Consider the following 22,827-nt stretch of genomic DNA (forward strand, 5'->3'; position numbering starts at 1 on the left):
TTATTTCATATAGATTTTTTAAATCTTTAAATAATACTGAGAAAATATAGCTAAATAATGGTTGAATTAGTATACTTGATTCTGTGAGACTGCTGAAAATATAAAAAAAATTTCACTCTTAAGACAGTATCATAAAATCATATTTTCTGGTGATTTTTTTTATATATATTATATTTACCGACACTGGAATGTGCATGATCAGGGTTTTTTTCTGAACAAACTTAGTCAAGTCTTAAATCTACATTATTTATAGCTATCCTTAAAGTGCCTGGTCATTGTCTTGATAGTTTAAAGAATTTTATACATTTAAAGTTGTATCTAGCAAAATATTGACAAAACTGTTCTGTAGCTCATTTGATTTAACTTGATTGTTGAAGGAAATATGTGCATATTGGTCCAAAAATATCAATTTTTAAAATATTTACCAAAATATCTCCTGGATGGAAATGAATGGGGTATTTGTATTTCAAATCTCAATAACTGATCATTGTAATTTTGTTACATGCTTAATGTAAATTGATAACAGAAACGTTCATTTTACCATTGAAAGAATTTAAACCTAATAAACTTTCCTAGATTGCTATTACATGAACATACCGTATATTTTTAAGTATCATTATATTTTACAGTCTTGGATATACACTATTATTTGTTCATAATTTTGAATAATCTTTAAAATGTATATATAAAATCAAATTTCGAAATATTCATGATTGTGCGTTTACTACTATTTGTTTCCAGACAGGATGGACAAACCGGGGACAGCAATTGCAAGAACAACTTAACACTCATTTCAATATTTACAAGTTTATTTACATGAAATGATTATTTACAATGAATAAAGAAAAAGAATATCATAAGAAGAAAAGAACGAAAGGACAACTACAATATAATCTGAGCTCAATACCTGTTTTCCAGAATATGCGCAGTCCTATCATGACGTATCACACGGTATCACAGGTGTTTCCTTTGAAAACATTCAATCCTTTTAGGTTCCCCATGTCTGGTGTTGGTAGGTGTTTGTATCCCTGAGCTGTCCCAGTTGTCTACCAATATCAGCGTCATGGCGGTTAAGGCACAACCATGGGACAAAAATCTCTCCGCTGAGAAATCTCATCCAGGCGAGTACACTAAAGCGAACCTCAGGTATTGAACTTCAAGGTCGTGACATCATTACCAGGTAAAAAAGTCGTCTGGTGGCAGAAGCTAAAATATATAACATATGGTAAGCACCATAGCAAAAACAAATAAGTACATAAAACTGCTTATTTGGGTACAATATACCTCCGTAGAATCCCATAAATAATACGTGTTACTTATATATAAAAAATGAGTGCTACTAAGTTCATAATCACGTGATTACATTCACTATTTCTAAAATTGATTACTTTCAAGTCTAAAGTTAAACTATGGAAAATATATGAAAAGATTATGATGAACAATTATTGATAAGGAAATGATTAACTGCAGCTATTATTTACAACCACAAATTAACACAATGCAATGCAAATTAAACGTTATACAACAACTGGTATGAATGTAGTATCAACTAACATAAAACAAAAACAGCATTATATAAATATGCTATAGACTGGCACACAATAATTTCAAATTACAATTACATATTAAATACACTGTGCTGTACTTGCCAACATGTACATTTATACATTACAATGCACTGCAGTAACGGCGTTCCATAATTTACAATGGAAAGATTGACATATACGATTTATGACAAAGATAATTTTCTAATAATCATGTTACCCAATTTTCAATATATTTTGTACAAATTATACTAACGAAATATTTCAGATTGATCCTTCGAAATAAATAATTTACAAAAAAATTGCAAAATTTAATAAATCAGCCTGGCATACCGAAATTAGCTAATCTCTTGCCGAAAAGTAATCGTTTACAAAATTCTGTAGAACGAACAAAGATATACTAAATAAAAATCGTAATTAAAAATCTAAACAAAAATCTAACAAATAGATTTATTACCTCGATCGAGCAAATTTTCTACAGAAAAAAATTCAAAGTGACATAATTTCGTCTGATTTTTTAAAATGTTGTGCTCAAACGATATATAGTCCAGTCTATTTGTAGGGTTATGTCCCGCTAAATATTGGATTTCACGGGACTCACGACAGAGGCTTGAACTCTTACGATTTCCATTTTTACGAGAATCAAGACATAGACATGAAATTCGTCTACTTTGGCGCGGATTTGAATTGAACAATTTAAGGCCCGTTAAAGTGGTTTTGGAGATAAAAATATAAATTACTGAAGTCTATAAAATATCATCTTTATATGAAAGACCGGTGGTGACATTTCAATTTCAAGAATTCACGACTTCTGAGTATGAATTCGTGAAGTAGAAATAATGAAGTATTGAAATGCAATCGAGAAGACTTGAAGTGGTATTTGTGAAATCATGAAATCGTGAATAATTGAATTCTTCATTTTTTGACATAACATAGTGAAATCGTGAATTCTTGAACTTGTGAAATATTGAATAATTCAAATCTTGAATTAGTGAAATTCTGAAATATTTAGTTTTGAATAATTGATATCGAGAATTTCTTTTGAAATTGTGAATAAATGAAATATTGAATTATTGAATAATTGAAATATGGAATTTTCGACATGAAACATGGAAATCGTGGATTTATGAAGTTGTATAATATTCAAAAATTTAAATCTTGAATTGGTGAAATTCTGAATTATTGAAATATTGAATAAATGAAATCGAGAATTTTTTGAAATTGTGAATTAACATTTTCACTTAACGAATTCAAACTGATGACTGTTCTGCCCGAACGCCACTTTTAACAGAATGGTATTACAATTATTACATTTCATGAGTACATATAATAGAGTACCGAAATTAATTCTTTCACCTCTTCGGTTACATTCTGCATCTTCTGTTCATCTGCCTAAAGGTAACAGTACATTTTTAAGACATACACCATCGATCAGCCATTCTCCACTTCAGCTACATTCTGTTCAATCATTTTATATTCCACGTACTAGTTTAAATTCTCCAACTGTTTTTCGTAATAATCTACGTATTTGTCTATCACCTTTAACTTCTACTATACTGAAGGAATATAAAATCAAACATACACATTTTCCACAGAGATGTAGAGAGTACCGTACTATTAACAAATGCAGTTCTAAGAGGTGCGGTTGTTGCAATCATTTATCGCACAGGTCTACAATTACCTCAAACGTTAACGGCAGAACTTTTGATGTGGTACTTAATTCTGACGTTGACTGAAATACGTCCCACATGATATATGTACTGACTTGAAACGCACCCAATTGTGGTATTCAGTATGTTGGCCAAACGGGGCGTTCTTTAAAAATTCGTTTCCGTGAGCATTCATACAAAATGCGTAGTCGGAACAAGTTTACTACATTTTTATACCAACGCTTTCGTAAATCTGGCCATACATTTGATCAGGTAACAATGCAGCCAGTAGAGCAAATCGTATATGATACAAATTCCACATCTAGTTTAAAATTAAAGCCAGACATGTACAGAAAGCAGAATTCAAATGGATTAAAAATTTACAGTCACCTTTTCCATTGGGCTTAAATGATAATATTTATCAGGAAGGTAATATCTCTTAAAACCCTGATATCAATATCTTTTTCTATTTTAAATATTAGGAAACGTAAATCTAGGTCTCATGGAATTAGACGAAATGGTAATGTTAAGCGCAAATCTAAAGTCAATATATCTGTTGCAGACCTCGATTTAATTCTTTCTAACTCTGGTAGACATTCTATGCTTTTTCGTCTCACATCTTTATCTGTTCAGACTCTTAAAAGGCTAGACGAGGAAGCGGACCAGTATGTTATTCAAACAGATCCGTTTTACACTGTATCATATCTTATTCAAAGTTACACACTACACGTCCACATATTGACACCCAATGTGATCATGAGAGACATTTTCTTAAAATTTATTTCACGAATAAAGGTATTGAATTCATCAATGCACCCAGTATATTTTGTGATAAACGTGTCATTGATTCTGTGCCTAAATATTTCAGAAACTCCGAAGTTCCTATTATCTGTTATAAATATAAAACACCTGTAAGAAATGTTATATTCAATTACAATAAAATTGTTTCCGACTTAGATGTTCAAACAAATACCCCTTCTTACTGTGAATGTAAAAACTCAAAATTTTGCTATTCAGATGCAGGTCATGTCATCACTGGTAATTTTGATATTATTAAAGACAAACGTATTCGTAATTTATTCTTTAAAGGACCTAAATATAGAATTTCTTCAACTATTGATTCTGATGCTTGTCATGTTCAGATTGCGGAATCCATCGAAACTTTTTGTGTTAAATGGTGTCGTCGTGAGAACGCTGATCCCAATGCATTAACGTCTTGGAAACGAAATATTTTTAACATTGTTGATTCTCGAATAAAATTTTATCAGACTAATGAATACCTACTTCCACCAAAACCCAAGTTTACTTTAAGACATTTGAAAAAGGAAATCCAAGAATTTCATTCTAAGTATGTCCTAGTTCCAGCAGACAAGGCAGCCAACAATATTATCATCATTTGACGCCTACATTATATTAATGTTTTACAAAACGAACTAAATAGCACTAAAACTTATACATTGAGTCCTTCTGTTGAAAATAACTTGGTCACTGATCACATCACTGAAGTCTCTAATTTAAAAGTTCGTATAGACGATCAACAAATTAAACTACCGACCATGTACTGGATTCCTAAATTGCATAAACAACCATATAAAGCTCGCTTCATCGCTAATTCAAGCTCTTGTACTACTACAAATATTTCAAAACTATTAACATCATGTCTAACTGCTGTGAAAGCCCATGTGGAAAGATACTGCGATAAAGTATACGAAAACTCTGGTAAACACTTATTTTGGTCGATTAAAAATTCTGGCGAAATCCTGGATAAGTTTAAAATTAATAATTACAAGGTATCTACAATCAGTACATACGATTTTTCTACTTTGTATACCACTTTACCACATAACTTAATAAATGAAAAAACTAACTGCCCTAATTCAAAAGACTTGCCAGAGAGAATGCTACATTTCTCGCTTGCAATTTTGAAAAAGCTTTTTTTACTAGAAATATTATACAATGTGGACCTGTGACGAAGTTTGTAAAGCCCTTTCCTTTTTATTGAACAACATTTACATCAGGTTTGGGAATGTAGTTGTGAGACAAGTTGTTGGTATTCCCATGGGAACAAATTGTGCACCCCTTGTCGCAGATTTGTTTTTATATTGTTATGAAAGAGACTTTATGTTGAGCCTTTCTCCAGATACGCAGGCAGATATTATAATTGCATTTAATAATACATCACGCTATCTGCATGATATTCTTAATATGGATAATCCGTTTTTTGGTCAATTGATGGGTACTATTTATCCTAGGGAGCTTCAGTTAATTAAAACTAACAATTCGGATACTGATGCTTCATTTTTAGATTTACATCTCTCTATTTATGACAATATTATACATACCAACATTTATGACAAGAGGGATGATTTTAATTTTAGTATTGTAAATTTTCCCCATTTGGATGGGGATGTACCTCAGGCTACATCTTATGAGGTATATATTTCTCAATTAATTCGGTTTGCCAGAGCGTTTAGTCATGTCAAGCATTTCGATGAACGTAATCAATATATTACAAGTAAACTTCTTCAGCAAGGCTACCGTTATTACAAATTGCGTAAATATTTTGCTAAATTTTACTATCATAATTATGATTTAGTTTTAAAATTCAATAGTAATTTAAAGACACTTCTGCGAGAAGGTATTTCTAAACACGTTTTTTTATGGGGATGTGGTTTACAAACTTCGTAAGATCTTGGGTCATGGTAATTTTCAAAATGTATTTGGTAAAATCATAAAGCGTTTTATTAAAAGAGGTTACGACCCAACTGTTTTGAGACATACCTCATGTTTCGTGTTCAACCCGTTTACAGTTGGACACTACGCTTCCCTCTTTGATTGTGTCTGACGGAAGAGGGGGAGGACTCTATGATAAGCAGTTTTTAAATCCTACCAGGACTGAACTGTTTTGATATCTGTCTTCTGGCCTGTTTCGTCGGGCCCTTAAGGGTGTTTCTCTTGTTGCTCTGTCTTCTGTAAAGGGATTGAGTACATACGTTTTTGGTTCTTAAGGTTTGCTTTTTATATATTTATACACGAGCATTTTTGTGTTTTACATGCCATGCCTTTTTGTTTCCATTACGTGTGTAAGAGATTGACATGGAGGGGATTACTTTTATTTACACTGTCCCGTGTCTTTGGAACATGGTGGGGATAAGAGTGAGGTTGGGTGCGCACCATAAACCGGTTTAAACTCCCCCAGTGGTGTTTTTGCCACTGACCGTTCCAAGGCGGTGCCCCACTGTGTTCCTTTGTTTGTTCGTTTTGTCCTAGTATGTTTGCTTTGTGTGTATGCGCGCGTGTGTGTGTGTGTGTGTGTTTGTGGTGCACGCGTCTGCGTGCTATGGGTTTCGTTTTGGGGAGGGTGCGTTTTTGGTATTCCCTGTTTGATATTTGTCTTTGTTTTTTACTGAAATATTGAATTATTTGATATATGCAAAAATATTGAATTTTTGACAATAAATATGGAAATCGGGAATTGATGAAATTGTGAATTATTGAATAATTGAAATCTTGAATTATTGAATAATTGAAATGATGAATTTGTGAATTCTGAATTATTAAAATTTTGAATAATTGTAATCGAAAATTCCTGAAATTGTGAATTATTGTAATATTGAATTTATTAGAAAATTGAAAATTAGAATTTGGAATTAGCGAATTATTTAACCCCAGGAATTCAAGAAACCACAAATTCATGAAATCAAGAATTCAGGACTTTTGTGTGAAACTTGGAAATTGTGAAATATTGAATTTCAAGAATTCACGATGTCAAGAATTCATAATTTTGAGTGAAATTTAGAAGGCGTGAATTTGCGAATAGATAAATATGCCCAACTCATTTAGATTTGAAGATTGAATACTGCAAAAGCCGATGCTGGGGGGCTTGGGTGCAGTGTTGCATTTTTGATCACTGCTCATGAACAGGCTCAATAAAAAAGAGTCTGCGATTTCCACTGTTTGTCTTGTTCCCGGTGATTTCGAGGGATCTACTTTCCAAATTGTATTCATCAATTCACGATTTTAAGAACTCATTATTTTTGTGTGTAATTTGGAAATCGTGAATTTTTGAAATCGTAAATTATTGAACTTCAAGAACTCACGATTTCAAGAATTTATGATTTCAGAAATTCACGATTTTCAATAACTCAAAAAATTACAGAAAAAGATTATGCAATACTAGCATTTAAACTACAGAAAAATTGTTTGCCCGTATGTTAGTTTGTGAAACAAAGTTATTTTCAAAGGTGAAAAGACACTGTCTTTACACTAACACTGATAGATATTTTTTTTATTTTATATAAAAATATCATTTAATGGTATTATAGTAACTGCAGCAAAAAAAAATATAACAATGATTTTAGGTACTTTTTAACGCAAAATGGATGTTGTCATCATGGCAACCTAAAACAAATCGACAGTCATGATTAGTAACCATACAATACCTTATGGGCTAGTAGCAGTTGGCTATATGTATTTCCAGCTGCTTTTAAACTCAAAATTAGTTTACCTAAAGAAAGAAAAGTGCATACAAGGCTGTTGAGAACTGACCTTGGGGCAATGCTTTAAGTTTCATAGATCGTTATTATGCTTGTATCCTTCTTAACTCTGCCCAGAATATGCTAAAAATACGTGCCTTAGGTGCATTGCAGATGAACTTTTCTTGTGTCATAGAATACAAAATTGATACAGAAAGTGCTTAAAATACGTCTGAATTATAATTTTCTTGTACGTTGCCATGGTAACGGATCATTCTCCTAAATTTCTAGACAAGGTTCTGGACAGTACTTTGTAAAATGATTTTTATTGAAATACTTATGTTTTGCTATAATTCTGTATCTGGCAATGTAATTTTATTTCTGGTTATTCTGTTATTTAGGCATAAATGAGTTTCCTGAATACTATTTTTGTCAATTTTCAAAATTCTCTAAAAAGCTTTTATATGAATGGCCCACTAAAATTCCTCTTTAGATTGAAATGGGTAATGTAGCTCAGCTGAATCAATACAAGTATTATATTCAGACGCGTGCACTTTCTTTTCTATTCGAAGTTAAAAAATATACAAGAAGACCAAATTTTAAAGGTAATGTAAAATCTTAAAGGGGATTATTTATAAAAGTGTTGCTTCTAAAACTCTGAAAATGTTGAAAGACAATATTTGTTTTAAATAACTACTTCAGGTATTTATCTCGTGATGTATGAAAATTAGTGCTCTTTTAGAATAATGTTCCCGTGTCCATGGTAACCGAGCTGATTCATATCTTGTCACCCTTGATTCTTTATATATGGCTTGAATGCTAAAAAAGGCGCAAATATGAAGTAATTGTGAGACTTATGAGTTCCCGACCCCTTCTTCATTTTTTGTTCTTACAGAGAATTGGTCTTAAATACAAAGAAAAAAGCTTCTTAACTTCATTTTTGAACACCATTATTATCTGATAAAGGACAGAAAGTATTGAAATTCAGTACAACATATGACCTGATTCCTATAGAGATCAGGTAGAAACAAAATAGTACCTGACAAAGTTTTCCCCGAAGATCATATGAAAAATGGCACCTGCAGAGGGTTAAAATGTCTTAATGTAGATTTTCCTCAAGCATGGCCAAATTTCTGTACAGATCTTGCTCACATTAAACACTGCTACTTACATATGAGAGCAAATGAAAAATGTGACCTGCAGAGTGTTACAAAGGTTTCCCATTAATTTGATGTAACCGGATATGTTTTCATCTCAAATGACCCTTATTCTATAAAGAGTATGCACAGAAAGGCACCATCTGTAAGATATTTTAAGAATGAAATAAACAAAGGAAGCCTGTAGAGTGTTAACAATGATTTACAAGTATTTGTTATAGTCGGGTATGTTTATACCCGCAAAACGTTCAAAAGCGCTGTACAAACTACATATCACAGAATTATATGGACACATAATACAGCACAACAGATATATCAATAATGAAAGGTATTTAGCCAGAATAAGGTTTCACTCTATATTTACATTGTATTATATATCTTAAAAAAACAATAAACAACAGTAAAATATTTCCATTTCAAGGTCATATAACAGCTTGTTTTCCAGTGCAAAGTTAGTTCAGTAGACCTTGAAGAAAAAGTGTGTTTTTAATGATTTTTTGAAAGCATCTAAGCTTTTAGCGTCCCTAATGCTAGCCAAAACTTCGGGGCAGCTGATAAAAAACTAAGATCACCGTACCTCACAGTTTTGCTTTTTGGAAGAACTAGTTGTTTTGAGTTGTTTTTGGATCTCAAATTTCTTGCTAGTTGATAGAGTTCTAGCAAGTCTTTAACATAGATCGGGGATTGGTCATGCAATGCTTTGTATGTGTGAACTAGAATCTTAAAGTCCACTCTCTGAGTAACTGGTATCCGATGCAGTTCTTTTAATACCGGTGTAATGTGATCATAACGCGACATTCTCGTTATTATTCGAGCTGCAGTGTTCTGAAGATTTTGAAGTCTATTCAGCAAGGCCTTCGGAACACCATACAAGAGCGCATTTCAATAATCAAGGCGTGAAGTGACGAGTGAATTTACTAGCGATTTTGTAGCATCTGTATTTAGATATTTCCTGATGTGGCCTATTTGACGTAGCTGTCTGTATCCTGATCTACAAACTGACTTGATATTTTTTCCATGCTCATTTTGGAGTCTAGAAAAGCACCAAGATTACACATTTAGATGGTTTAATGTTCTCTTCTCCAATTTTCACAGAAACCGATTCAATATGTTTTTCGTTTCTTTGAGAGGTAAATACAATGACTTCAGTTTTATCGGCATTGATTTTCAACATGTTGCTGTTCATGCAAGATACAATTTCTATGAGACAGTTTTCAACACAGCGTAAAGCATCCTTCTGAGAGACCAGATTTGTTGGTTTGAAAGATAAATAAAGCTGCCCATCGTCGGCATAATAATGGTGAGTAAGTCCATGTTTCTTGCATATTGCACCAACTGGTTTTGTGTACATTGTGAAATATTTTGGTTCGAGAACGGACCCCTGTGGGACACTGTATGTCATTTTCACTTGTTTTGACAATTCACTATCTATGGTCACAGTTTGGTAGCGTTCGCTTAGATATACAATTATCCATTCGAGTGGTTTCCCTGAGATACCAAAGTGGTCGTGGAGGCGGTGCAATAGTGTCTTGTGGTCGATGGTATCGAAAGCAGCTGATAGGTCAAGCATCACTAACACTGTTACATCATTTTTGTCAAGGGAGCTGAGAATGTCATTTTGAACCTTCAGTAATCCAGTCTCAGTGGAGTGAAATCTTCTGTATGCAGACTGGTGTTCTTCGTGGAGACTGTTCAAAGACAAGTGGCTTTCCAAGCGAGCATCCAACACTTTTTCAAGAATTTCAGACACGTACGGTAAATTAGAGACAGATCTATAGTTCTTCAGAACATTTTCATCTAGATCTGACTTTTTGATGAGTGGTCTGATTAACGAACTTTTGAAGGATTTCGGTACATATGCTTTCTCCAAAGAATAATTGATTATTTTAGTGAGAGATGGTAGCAGTTCTTCTAAGCATTCTTTCAAAAGCCAAGTCAGAAGTGGATCTAGCTCATACGATTTACTTGCAGATTTTGAAATAACTTCTTGCACTTCATCCTGTGAGACTGGAGTAAATTCAACAAGTTCAAGTTTATCTATTTGCGTGTTCGAAATTTCCTCGGTGGTAACTGCACATGTTTGTAACTCTGTTTCTGACCTAATTTTATTTCTTATTCCATCAATTTTATCGATGAAGAAATCCCTGAAATTTTGCGCTAATACTTTGGAAGAGGAAGATGTTGGCAACACGGCCTCCTCGTTTCTACCAAGAAAATTCTTTGTTACTTTGAATAAAGTTTTCTGATCGCGTCCGCAGGACTCTATCTTTTCAGAATAGAAACTAACACGTGTTTGTTTTAGCAATTTATTCACAGAAGCACAGTGATTTCTGTATACCCCATGATCTACTGTCAGATTTGTTTTTCTCGATTTGAGTTCAAGTTTTCGTTTCAAACGTTTGGCTTCGTGTAGTTCTTTATTATACCATGGACAAGTCGGTCTAAGAACTATTGTTTCAGTAAGCCAAGGGGCGTCCTCTTCAACCAGTGATATCAAACTGTTGTTTAATGATTCCACGTGCTCGTCAACATCAGAAATTAATGTGTCAAGAATCTCCAAAGATTTTATTTGGTTTTTAAATGATTCAATGTCGATGGATCTCAACTTTCGGAATGTCACAATTTTCCTTATTGATGCAGGTTTTTCTGCTTGAATATGAAATATCACAGCGAAATGGTCATGTGACATCTTCCCATCAGAATCAGATAGTCCTGGGTCAGTAACTTCTATATTTGATACAATATGTTCAGTGTCTCTTTTGATAAGAACATCCAAAGTATGTCCTGCAACATGTGTTGGTCCTCGAACATATTGTTCCATACCAAATGTTTCTAGACAGCTGTTGAACGATCCGTACATATGTCTAGATGATAGTTAAGTAAGTTGCCAACAATAACTATTGGCTTGGCAATGGTTGCGTATTTTGAAAGAAACAGAAGTCATTCGTGCTGAAGGAATTCATTAGCACTGAAACCGTTCTTTTGTGATGGTGGTGGTCTGTATACGACTGAAAGTCACAAGGAGTTCTTATTTGTAGAAATGTTTCAATCAATGTGCTGTTGAGAAGTGTCCATCACCGGAAGATGTCAGCATTTTAACTTCTACATTGGACTTATAAATAATAGAGACTGGCCTCCGCGCATTTTCCCGGGACGAGGGACTTGCTTCATGCGATACCCGTCTGGGACAAGCTCACTATTGCATGTTTTTTTCCACGGTATTGTCAAGCCATGTCTCTGTGATGGCAGCAACGTCGAAATCGTTTGAAAGAATAAATTCACAAAGGGGTATTGTTTTGTTTTTCACAGATCTTGGGTTTATAGAACATACTTTAAGTGTTTTCTGACCTTTTGTTATGTTTAGAGATTCACATTTTATCTTTGTAATATTATTCATATTAAATTTATTATTATTCTTGTTTAAGAAGCGTATAATTTGAATCACAGCGTGAATTTCATCTGGTAAAGTTTGCAAATTATTTTCATTCACTCCTTGTTTATTATCCCATGTCCTTCTCACACCATTTTAACCACCTCTCGTTCCTCTTTTGTATTTCTGAATGCGTAATTGCCTTGTTTGTTCTATGACAATAGGATTAGGTCGACTACTCTGGGCAGTCACTGATTTTCCAATATTCTATAAAGTTGATATTTCATATTTAATCCGCATTGATACGTGTTCACTCATCATTGTTGTAGGTAAAATGCACATGTATAAAATGTTATAATATGTAGGACATCGTATTGAAGAAAGTGTATATAGCCTATATAATATAGGTGATAAAGAAGGTCAGGTTTTGAGAGACACATGCTATGAGTTGGCGGTTATCAGGAAATCAAATGTTAGCTAAGACGTTGGTGGACGTTCAAGGACAGTTCCTGCTGCAAAAATACAGGTTGGTATTTTATAGATGAAGTTGAGACAATGGTTGTGCCAAACATGATATGCAATTTGATAATCGGTAATATAAAAGGAGCTGCAGATAAGTTAGACATAAACTGGAAAACCATAAATGAAAGACAGTCTTCATCCCGCGAAAATGTTGCTGCAACTGGGATATCAGAAACCCAGCATGCAATAAATATAGAAACTACGAAACCACTAGAGGCTTGCAAAGCAAAAGATGAGACATTAAATGTTGAGCAAGTAACGAATGCTCAGAAAGATGATGAGATATTGAAGAAACTTTGGACTTATGCAACAGATAAGGTGAAACTTGAAACAATAAGAGGTTTCAGATTTCAATATCAAGTGAGGAAAACGTTTTATATAGGATCTTCGAGGAAAAGAGGGGCAGAGTTATTAAACAGATAGAAGACCCAACCCATTTGAGGAGAAATGCTATGACATTAGCTCATAAGTCAAAAGTCAAGGGACACTTATCAGCTGAAGAGGCAGTTGATGAAAAACGTATTCACTGGCCTGGCATAACAAATGAAGTAACAAAGTTTTGCAAGTCATGTGGTGTATGCAAGAAAGTTAAGGCTGACTTGGCATGTCATAACATTAGAGATGATGGTTCGCAAGAATATAGACATCCAGATAGAACAGAACAAAAACCTGGAGACTTCTTTTTCACTATGACACGATGACAGCTGAGAGAAGTAATGTGATATGAGTTACATGAATGTGCTAAACATATAAATAGAAAGCGAATAATGAACATATGTTAAAAAAAAAAAAAAAAAAAAAAAAAAAAAAAAAACATAGGTGCACATAGAAACCATCAAAAAGAGAACAGAATTAAAAATGGAAAGGGAAAACCAACAAAAGTAAAAATAAATTATGAAAAAAAAAATCGTAATTTGGATTCGAACTCATACAAAACGATTTGATACTAAAAGAAATATCATTCGTTGTCTGCACACCTTTTGACTTCAGGGGAATATTGTACAACTATTGTACGTATTTCTTTAGTAGTATATTTCAAAATGTGTATTCTTTTATAAGATTTGTGTTTTTCAATTGTCTTTATTAAATACCTTTAAATCAGGTTTACACAAATGGCCAATTTTTCGTATTTGAATATTCAGTGTAAACAAGTATGGATAACTGTAAAAAAAAGTGTTTGTACCGCAGAAATAGTGTGAACAACAAAAAAAAGCAGGTTGGACACGCCGATTTAACCAAGGCGAATGACATATGGCGTTTCGACCACAGAAATGCAGGATCATTGTGATTTTGGTATTAGATTTAAAAGTCATTTCTGTAACTTGTAATTCGATGATACAGCTAACGTTTTGTGTAGTTGCCTGAACATACATGTCAGCATATTAATCTGAAATATTTACTTAGGCTAGGAACACTAGCAAACATGGGACAGTTTGCTGGGTAGATTAAAACCAGAAGTCTATTCCTGACATGATATATAAGACAGTCAAATTTTACTGGCTCTGTTCTATGCGACTAGGTCTTAAGCTTTGAACTTTTTGCCTCTCGCCACTGTTGGTTCCAGCCCTTCCGGCAATCTGTAGTTCTGTCCAGGTGACTGAAGTAATGCTCGGAGTGCCACCTGTTGGTCTTCCTCCACATTAAGCTAAGATTTTAGATATTATGTGCGACGTGAAAACCAATAAATATATTATGATCATTTGATTTACTATTGCAGCAGCTCGTGTCATAAAATTATATTGACAAACGCCGTGCATGACATTTTCCATTATTCTTTCGAACTGTTCAACAAATATCGAATCACAAAACTCCTCTGCTGTGCCCTCGTGTTAAATTCCTTCGCAGGTTATCTCCAAACAATGATTTAATTCAACGATAAGCTACCGTTCGGGATATATTATATCTTGAATAATCATAAAATGTTCGAGAATATAAAGAACACGAAAAACACACTAAAATATTTTGTAATCTTCTGTTTATATAGTCATACATTTAACCTATCAAAGGTAGAATAAAGTAATGAAAAAAATCATACCATTTAAACAATCATTTATGTTTTGATTTTAAAATCACGTCAACTTATCATGCAAAAACAGAACCAGAATAAAAAACATTATTATTACTTTTAATTGTTCTCGAAGCTTTAACATGTTATTTATTGATTGAATGATGTACTTGGAGATACAAATGGAATGACATTATAATCCGATGTTTGATTTTCGCGATTATTCGTTGCTATAGGTCCTTTTGATTCCGCCTTTGATATTCCGTGCTTAATAATTTCTTCCGGATAGTTTTGTTTCAAAAATGTTATCATGCCGTTCTTAGATATTCTTGTTAAAAAATCTGGAAATAGTATAACGACGGACCTGTACTGTAAATCTACTGACACACATAACTACTAAACTTTAATTCCTGCCACCCTAAACATACTAAGGTTAATATACCGTTTAACTTAGCTTCAAGAATAATTACTATAGTGAAAGATAAACAGTTACAAGAAACAAGACTTTCAGAATTAAAGTTAGAATTATTGAAACAAAACTATCCGGAAGAAATTATTAAGCACGGAATATCAAAGGCGGAATCAAAAGGACCTACAGCAACGAATAATCGCGAAAATCAAACATCGGATTATAATGTCATTCCATTTGTAACAACTTTTAACCCACGTAATAAGAACATGTCGCCGGCAATACAAACATGCAAAGCAATGCTGCAGAACAGTGACAGGATGAAAAATGTTTTACAACAGAAATGAATAATAAATAGTAAAAGGCAACCTAAAAGCTTGAAACGCATTCTATCTAAATCGAAGTTTGATATGGTGGAAAATATCGCGACTGTTACAAAGTGTAACAGAAGCAGGTGTAAGACGTGTCCAGATTTGCTAGAAGGAGACTCAGTTAAATTTTAAAATGTTAAAACGTTTACTGTTAAACAGAATATGAATTGTATTTCAAAAAATGTTATTTATTCTATCATCTGCGCGAATTGGAAACAATTTTACATCGGTCAAACAAAGAATGAACTGTGCCGACGAATGACACTACATAGGCAACAAACTAATAATGATGAACTACGTGTCCTAAAAGAAAATAAACATAATCCATGAATGCTCTGGTGGGAAGTTTGAAATATTCCCTCTTTACAAAAATCTGACTAATAGTGACAGCTTCAGAGATGAGAAGGAATTATATTTTATAAGAACTTAACAGCGTTTGTTATTAGTTCTTGGGGCCCGCGAGCATGGCGAGCTCCTTAAATTTATTGTTTATGTGCAGTTTAACTAGAATCTCCTCTTTATATATGCTTGCTCATCTGTCTTTACACGTGAAATAGTACTGGTCATAATTGTTTAGAAATTAATATCATCAACTGTGTACATTTAACGTACTATATTGCTTTGTTTTTAAATTTATATCTCTTTTCTTTCGTGAAATACAGTTTTAGCTTTAAATTTTATTACCTCCCTTTAATTTTTGATGTTATTTCTATAATTGGCTATATACCACTTTTGTCATAAAGAACGTGAGGGTAATTTGAGCAATTCTTTCTCTTTACTGTATCCATAATTGATTTTTAAGCTATTATTACTTTTAAGTAATCATCTTGATATTATTTCTTAACTGATATATCGAGCATAAATATGTTTTAAGTACAGTTATTAACTCCCTTTTAAATGGTACAATATATCTGTTTCAAGTTTTGTGTGCATGCATACACAGGGTATTCTTGAGTGTATAATACATTTTTCTTGAAGTTTGCCGCAACGTCTGTTAACGACGTTTCCCGTAATTTTTGTTATGACGTGACGTCATTGTACATTTTTTCAAAATGTAAACTGCCTGAAGATATGTGTATTGAAAGCGCTTGCAGTGAAGAATTAAAATAATTGTAAAACACAGAAGTCTGCTGCTGTTTATTCCTTACAAATTGAACTTTTAAGATATATATATATACATAGTGCATTCGCGATGCTACGAATCGCAATTTAACGAAATACCGGTATACTACGAAAAGGTGTTGTGGTCCCGGCTGCTTTCTTTCTTATTTCAATGTAACAAAGTCGCGGTTTTACGAAAATGCAATTTTACGAAAAATGCGCTCCTACGAATGTATTGTTTTGCTCTTTAAGCCTGTTTTCAGTTTGTTTTAGTTGCGATTTTACGAATACCTGTATCGTCTAAGTTTTCACACCTTTCATAACGGCGTGAAAACGCTTTAGAGTGGAAAGTGTCACTATCATTAAGCTGGGCGTAAACAGTAATTAAAGTTTGAAAACTTAGTAATTAAATTCGAAACACATACATTGTACACTATGACACAATTTAGTGGTTAATTTTTTCTCCTATGACTATCCGATCGGATGGCATACTAGTCACACTTGCTTCGATATCTATACGTCTCAAACATCTCTGCATAAAGAAAATGAAAAAAAAAATACATTTAAAGTCCTGATCGTCTGTATATTCTCGTTTTATTATACCAACCAATGCAGTAAAGGGTAGCTGAGGGTATCGGTATATGTTTCATGTACAGTGAATAAGAAGTGAAGAAAAAAAAAAACCGTTTTATATTCAAGATACCATCTGAGTTCAGATTCGAATAAGATTTGATGAAAACCCAAATGTACATATAAAATCGGTATACATGTACTCCGATACGACAATCACACGTTTAAATATCACGGGTTCCGACGTGTAGATTTTAAGGTGCTGTATAGCGAAATTTCCTATGCTGCGCTCGAACGAAAATGCGATATTACGAAATAAACGGCCGGTCCCTTGACTTTTCGTAGGATCGCGATTGTACTGTATATATACAATGAAACACCGCTCGCTCGAGGTCGCAAGGGGATGAGCAAAATGCTCGAGTTATCCATGGTTTCGAGCGACCCAAACATTGACCACCATACGAAGAAAATTGAAGTTTGTTTTACCAACTGTCATCGAGACCATTTGCAGAGGAAACGGTGATGCGTTATAATAACACACACGTGACATTTTCAAAAAAACGTATTACAAACGTTATTTATGAGAGATCGTAAATGGCACATGTGAAGAAACAGCTAAGACATTTTTTTATTTGAAATACTGTAATCGAATTCGCAATTTTCTTTTCCAAAATAAGATCTCATAATTATCGTCTCAATTTTATGAAAAGGCTATCTTATTTCCTTTATTTGCATGCAAACAACTGCTGATTAAAATATTAAGATCTCATAATTATCTCCTCGATCCCGCAGAAAAAAAAAGTAATAATTAATAACAATTTTGATCAATAAAATTTTTCTTCCACCTTTCATCAATAATTAATCTCATTATCAGATCAAATATACCGACAAACAAACATTTAAGATAGTCGGGGAATAGACCATGCAATTTTCACGATGTGAGAAAATTTTAAATTAACCGATACATTCTGACCGCCGATGGTGTGAACAATTTTGACACCTCTGCTCGAGTTTGCCATAAGCAACAAAGAGTAAGTTAATACCCAGGGACCAGGTGTCATACTCGAGCGATCGAGTTATCGATGCTCGACTCAGCCATGGTAATTTCACATAGAAAATAGAAGGAAATCGGCCGGGACCACATGAATTGCTCGAGCGAGCCCGGGTGCTCGAGTCATCGATGCTCGAGCGAGCGGTGTTTCACTGTACATATTGTAAATGAATTGTGATTAATAAAATATTGTTTAAACTAAGGGTTTTTGTGTTTCTGATCCAGTTCATAACATGTATAAATAAGTTTTAGTGTTAATGATTTAGTCAAAGTACAGTTAATTGTGCATTTTATGGCTGTTGTTAATCAACTTTAAAAATCATGATGTCTTAAACCAAACATCCAGTCTGCACTCTTTTTATGTGTGTGACTTCGCGTTAAAAGTTTTTTACAATGTTTACTTAGCCTAAAGAATAAATCTGTATAATATCAAGTAGAATTTATATCATATATACCTAAACATTGATCAAATAACGCTCTTTGAAATGAAAATAGATGTATATATCTTTATGCAGAGAAAAGTAAACTGGTCAGCGCTTGTCCCCTCTTCGAACTTGGAAGCTTACGAGATGTCCTTTGTATGTCACGATACGAATGTATTGATGGTAACATTAAAATACAGTTAGTTGAAATAATAAATTACTAATATAAATCTTTATTGACGTTACTGTGTTATCTTAGTTTTTATTAAAATTTACGTCGTCCTTAAACAGACACGACTTAATTCATCGTAATTTGTTTTAGCGTTATATGAGACAATATGTGATACCTTTTTTCTGGAGAATATTCTCTTTTTCATTTGGATTACAAACGAATGTAAAGAAATAAAAAAAGAATCAATTTAAATCTTAGATTGAAGTTATCAAAATTATGATGTAAGTAATTTTATGTATCCTTTTAGGAGTGATTTTTGACATTTTAACAGACTGCCAACCCGAAATAACTTAAATGTGTTTACCTAACAAATTTAGACAACCTTAGCTCCCCATGTGGGGTCTAGTATGCAACATGTTACCTCAGAGGATAATAAGTTCGTATTATAGTAAATAAAAGTAACAGAACGACAAACCAGCAACTATTAACAATAACAAAATTGTATTCATGAATTTAAGTAACAATTCAAATACCTTCAAAAATGTCAAAGAGCCGTAAAATCCAATCTTATATGTAAAAATAGTCCAAATCCTGTCTAGGTCAAATATAATCCAATTAGAATAAATTCCACAATGTTTCACACAGTTCAAAAGTAACTTTAGTATATCCAAAAATTATAATTCCTCTCTTCCAAGGTAACTTTTTAAATCCAGAAATTTTAATATAAATCCTTCAAATAATTCTTCAAAATATCAAACATCCAAATTGATAATAAATACAGGAAAGTTTCATCAATATCTACAAGTCCTATTTTTTAGGTTCTTAGACTCTAACCTTACAACACATAGTTCTCTATATAGCGTATTAGAGAAGGTTCCAGAAATTTCAAGTAATACAAAGAATAAAAAGAACATTTTAGAAAAAATCAAGGACATTTTTTCCTAAAAAATAATATCTGTCATACACTGTTTATCAGTATTGTTACAGAACACAACAGAATATTCTGGATTAAAAGTTACATGATGTCTTAAAACTAGGTCAGTTATCAATGATTTGTCTCAAGGGGAAAATGACATATACATAACAAACATAATTGAGACTTTTTTCCCAGGCACTTTATACATGAGTGTTTTAAACAGTGGAAAATCGAAGTCATTTAGATAATATTTGCCGCCTAACACTCATCTTTCTTCATGATTCTGACTTGGTAAATATTAGGGTCTCGGACCTAAACAGTTTTGATAAAATGTCTTACTACAGGCTTCAATGCTGTGTCTCTAGTATATGTAACTTCTCGCGAAGAACACATCGAATACATTCCATATTTCTTTCCAAACAATCAACAACACTTAAAAAAAAGTCCGTTGTGATTTTATAATAATATTTAGATACTGCATCTGAACAGGAATATGTGCAGTTTTACGATTAAGTGTACATCAAATTAATTCGACTTTGTCACTTGTAAGTAATGATGTATTTAAATGTATTCGTACCGAACAAAATTTTTCATTAATGATGAGTTTTCTGATATACGTTCAGCATCAACATACGTAAAACACCTAGATCTATATCAGATAGTTTGGTGTAATCGGCTTCATCATTCAGAATATGTCGGTGAATATGTAACTGTACATTTGCTATAGCAAAACATATAGTTGCTATATTAATAAGAAAAATTAACACAAGACCGCACTTTAAAATTAGGTATTTTCATGCTCCACCATACTATTACCTAGGAAATGCCAGTCGCGATTGTCAGCCGTTCCATATGTTTTAATCTCAACTTCAGGGCAGATAGCTTTTCGTCCTTCCTGTGTAAACATGGCATGTAAGATTTGTTGATCTGTGTTGGTTAAATTCTTTGACAAAAAATATTCGACTGCTCGTCTGTACTGAGATGAAAACTTGATCATAGTTTGCATTTCACCAAACACTAATCCGCCTCCAACTTGTAAATGGCTTTCCTTAATTATGTCAACTGGACTTGATGGTATACTACGACCAGTATTTATTTTGTTCATTGCTATTTGTGAATCATCAAACTTATATGGCGTTTTCAGAAAGAATGCTTGATTTGCTTTCAGTTTCCAAAAGTATCCAACATCCAACCACATTATATATTTTGTGTTAAAGTAATTGTTTTCTGCAGCTTGTTTTAAACAATAATATTTCGAATGCATAGCACATGTGTACAATGGTGAAACTTTACTCGTGCTTCGTCTAGTATAGCCTTCAATATTAAATATCCGTTTTATGTCATCAATAATTTGAAAAGACCATGCAGAAGACCGTTCAAAGAAAATTATTTTTGTTTTATTTAGTTTTTTATTTCTTATATATTTAATATGATTTAAAAACACTGGTGAATCTGTGTAAACGACAAGTGAATTTTGGAGATATGAAAATATGTTCGCTACTTTGTAGTAAAAACTCTGATTTCGGAAATGGCTTTTCCCTTTATGAAACGATCCTATATCAAAATACCCAGTTACAACGGTAGCATATTTTTCCTTCAAATTTCTTCCGACTGGCAAATTACTGTCTTTATCATTTTGTCTCTTCTGCAAATAAAAATACATTTTATCGCATTATCTCTGATGTCTTTGATTGAATCAAGGGATTGAATGTACAAATTTATTATTCCGATTAAGTAAAGTACCTTTTAAAACCTGTGAAAATTAATGTCATATATACATCAACAATTTCACTGGATGTTATGTAAGAGTTAATTTAATTAAAGTTGCTGAGAAATAGGCAGGAATCTAATAAGTAAGTAGTAAGGAAACGAATTTAACAAACACGGTAGACACCACTTATAACAACAGAATTACAAACAAGACAAGAGAAAAAAAATAAACAACTATCATATGTGTGCATTTCGAGCATACTAAGGGGAATACAAAGTATTGCACTTTTATTATGTTGGTGCATTTATCGTTTTATACCCTCAGTTATATTTTAATGAAAGCCATATCAAAAATAAGCTCTTTGCGTATGTTTGCCTTTTATATGTTTTCAAAAATAACATTTTCTCTTCGAATTCATGCTTTGCTCCAGTAATGTAAAGTAACCTTATATTTCACTCCATGATTTACGTCATCTAACATATCGATATATGAAAATAATTGTCAATTCAATTTTGGATTATGGTATATGTTATTTCATACATTAATAATATAGTGATATTTCTACTGAAATACTGTTGAAAAACGGCGTTAAACAAACAAATTTCACTCAGTTACAACAAATAGATACAAATCATTCTATTATTAAACACTAAAAGAAATATGGCGTATGCTATTTTTATATTTTCAGTTCTTATGCTTACCTGGCACACATAACCTAGAAACAATTTGAAATGAAGTCATGCAAGTAAAACATTATTTACTTACCGTGGATATAAACATATCATTTATCCATTCCCAATTAATAACTACTGATAATAGTTGTAACATAATTATCACAACGAAACTTATTTGGAATGCTTTGATAGTATTTTTAAACATTGTATTTTAACGATATTTGATAGAACGTTTGCTTTCTAACCGTGTACACCTTCAACCCAGCAAAAGTTGTTTTTTATCTCAAGTTAGTGATATAGACATCGTTAAAGAATCTGTATGAGGTATTGCAATATTTTAATGTTTAAATTTAAATTTCAAAAACAAAATGAGCAGAATAATAAATAGAAATACTAAGACAAAGAAAAATACTAATTGTGTGATAACTAACGTGTCCGGTATCTACTAGCTATAATGTGACGGCCGGTGGTCTTTACCTTTACATTTAGATGATTCTAAGAGAACTATTAAAACACTGCATTTTACAACAATAATTCAAAAGTACTGATTTCACCAATTAAATCGCCTATTCTTAGTATATACAACATAAAAACATCTGCTACTGAGCGCGTTAGGTTTCACTCAGTCTCTAAGTGCCATTCTAATAGGTGCATGTGCTGTCCTCGTCTTAATATTAACTCGACAATACGTTCTACTGCTAATAACAG

At 32.8% G+C, this 22,827-nt stretch overlaps 1 protein-coding gene across 2 annotated transcripts; it reads right to left on the reverse strand.

Moving 5' to 3' along the window:
• Positions 1-764: 764 nt before the first annotated feature.
• LOC123559839 (uncharacterized) lies at positions 765-22,528 on the reverse strand. Of its 2 annotated transcripts, none has more exons than XR_008372632.1 (3): positions 22,211-22,519; positions 19,352-21,379; positions 765-1,206 (listed from the first exon to the last, which is right to left on the reverse strand). XR_008372632.1 is itself a non-coding variant. In XM_053552281.1 (3 exons), exons 1-3 carry the CDS (start codon positions 22,322-22,324, stop codon positions 1,157-1,159), a joined length of 993 nt encoding a protein of 330 aa, XP_053408256.1. In that variant the 5' UTR covers positions 22,325-22,528; the 3' UTR covers positions 765-1,156. The 2 variants fall into 2 exon arrangements, 1 of the variants encoding a protein (XP_053408256.1); XM_053552281.1 differs by having other exon boundaries at positions 20,551-21,379; positions 22,211-22,528.
• Between the last annotated feature and the right edge of the window lie 299 nt (positions 22,529-22,827).

The sequence above is a fragment of the Mercenaria mercenaria genome, chromosome 10, assembly GCF_021730395.1.
Source record: "Mercenaria mercenaria strain notata chromosome 10, MADL_Memer_1, whole genome shotgun sequence".
NCBI classification, from domain to species: Eukaryota; Metazoa; Mollusca; class Bivalvia; order Venerida; family Veneridae; genus Mercenaria; species Mercenaria mercenaria.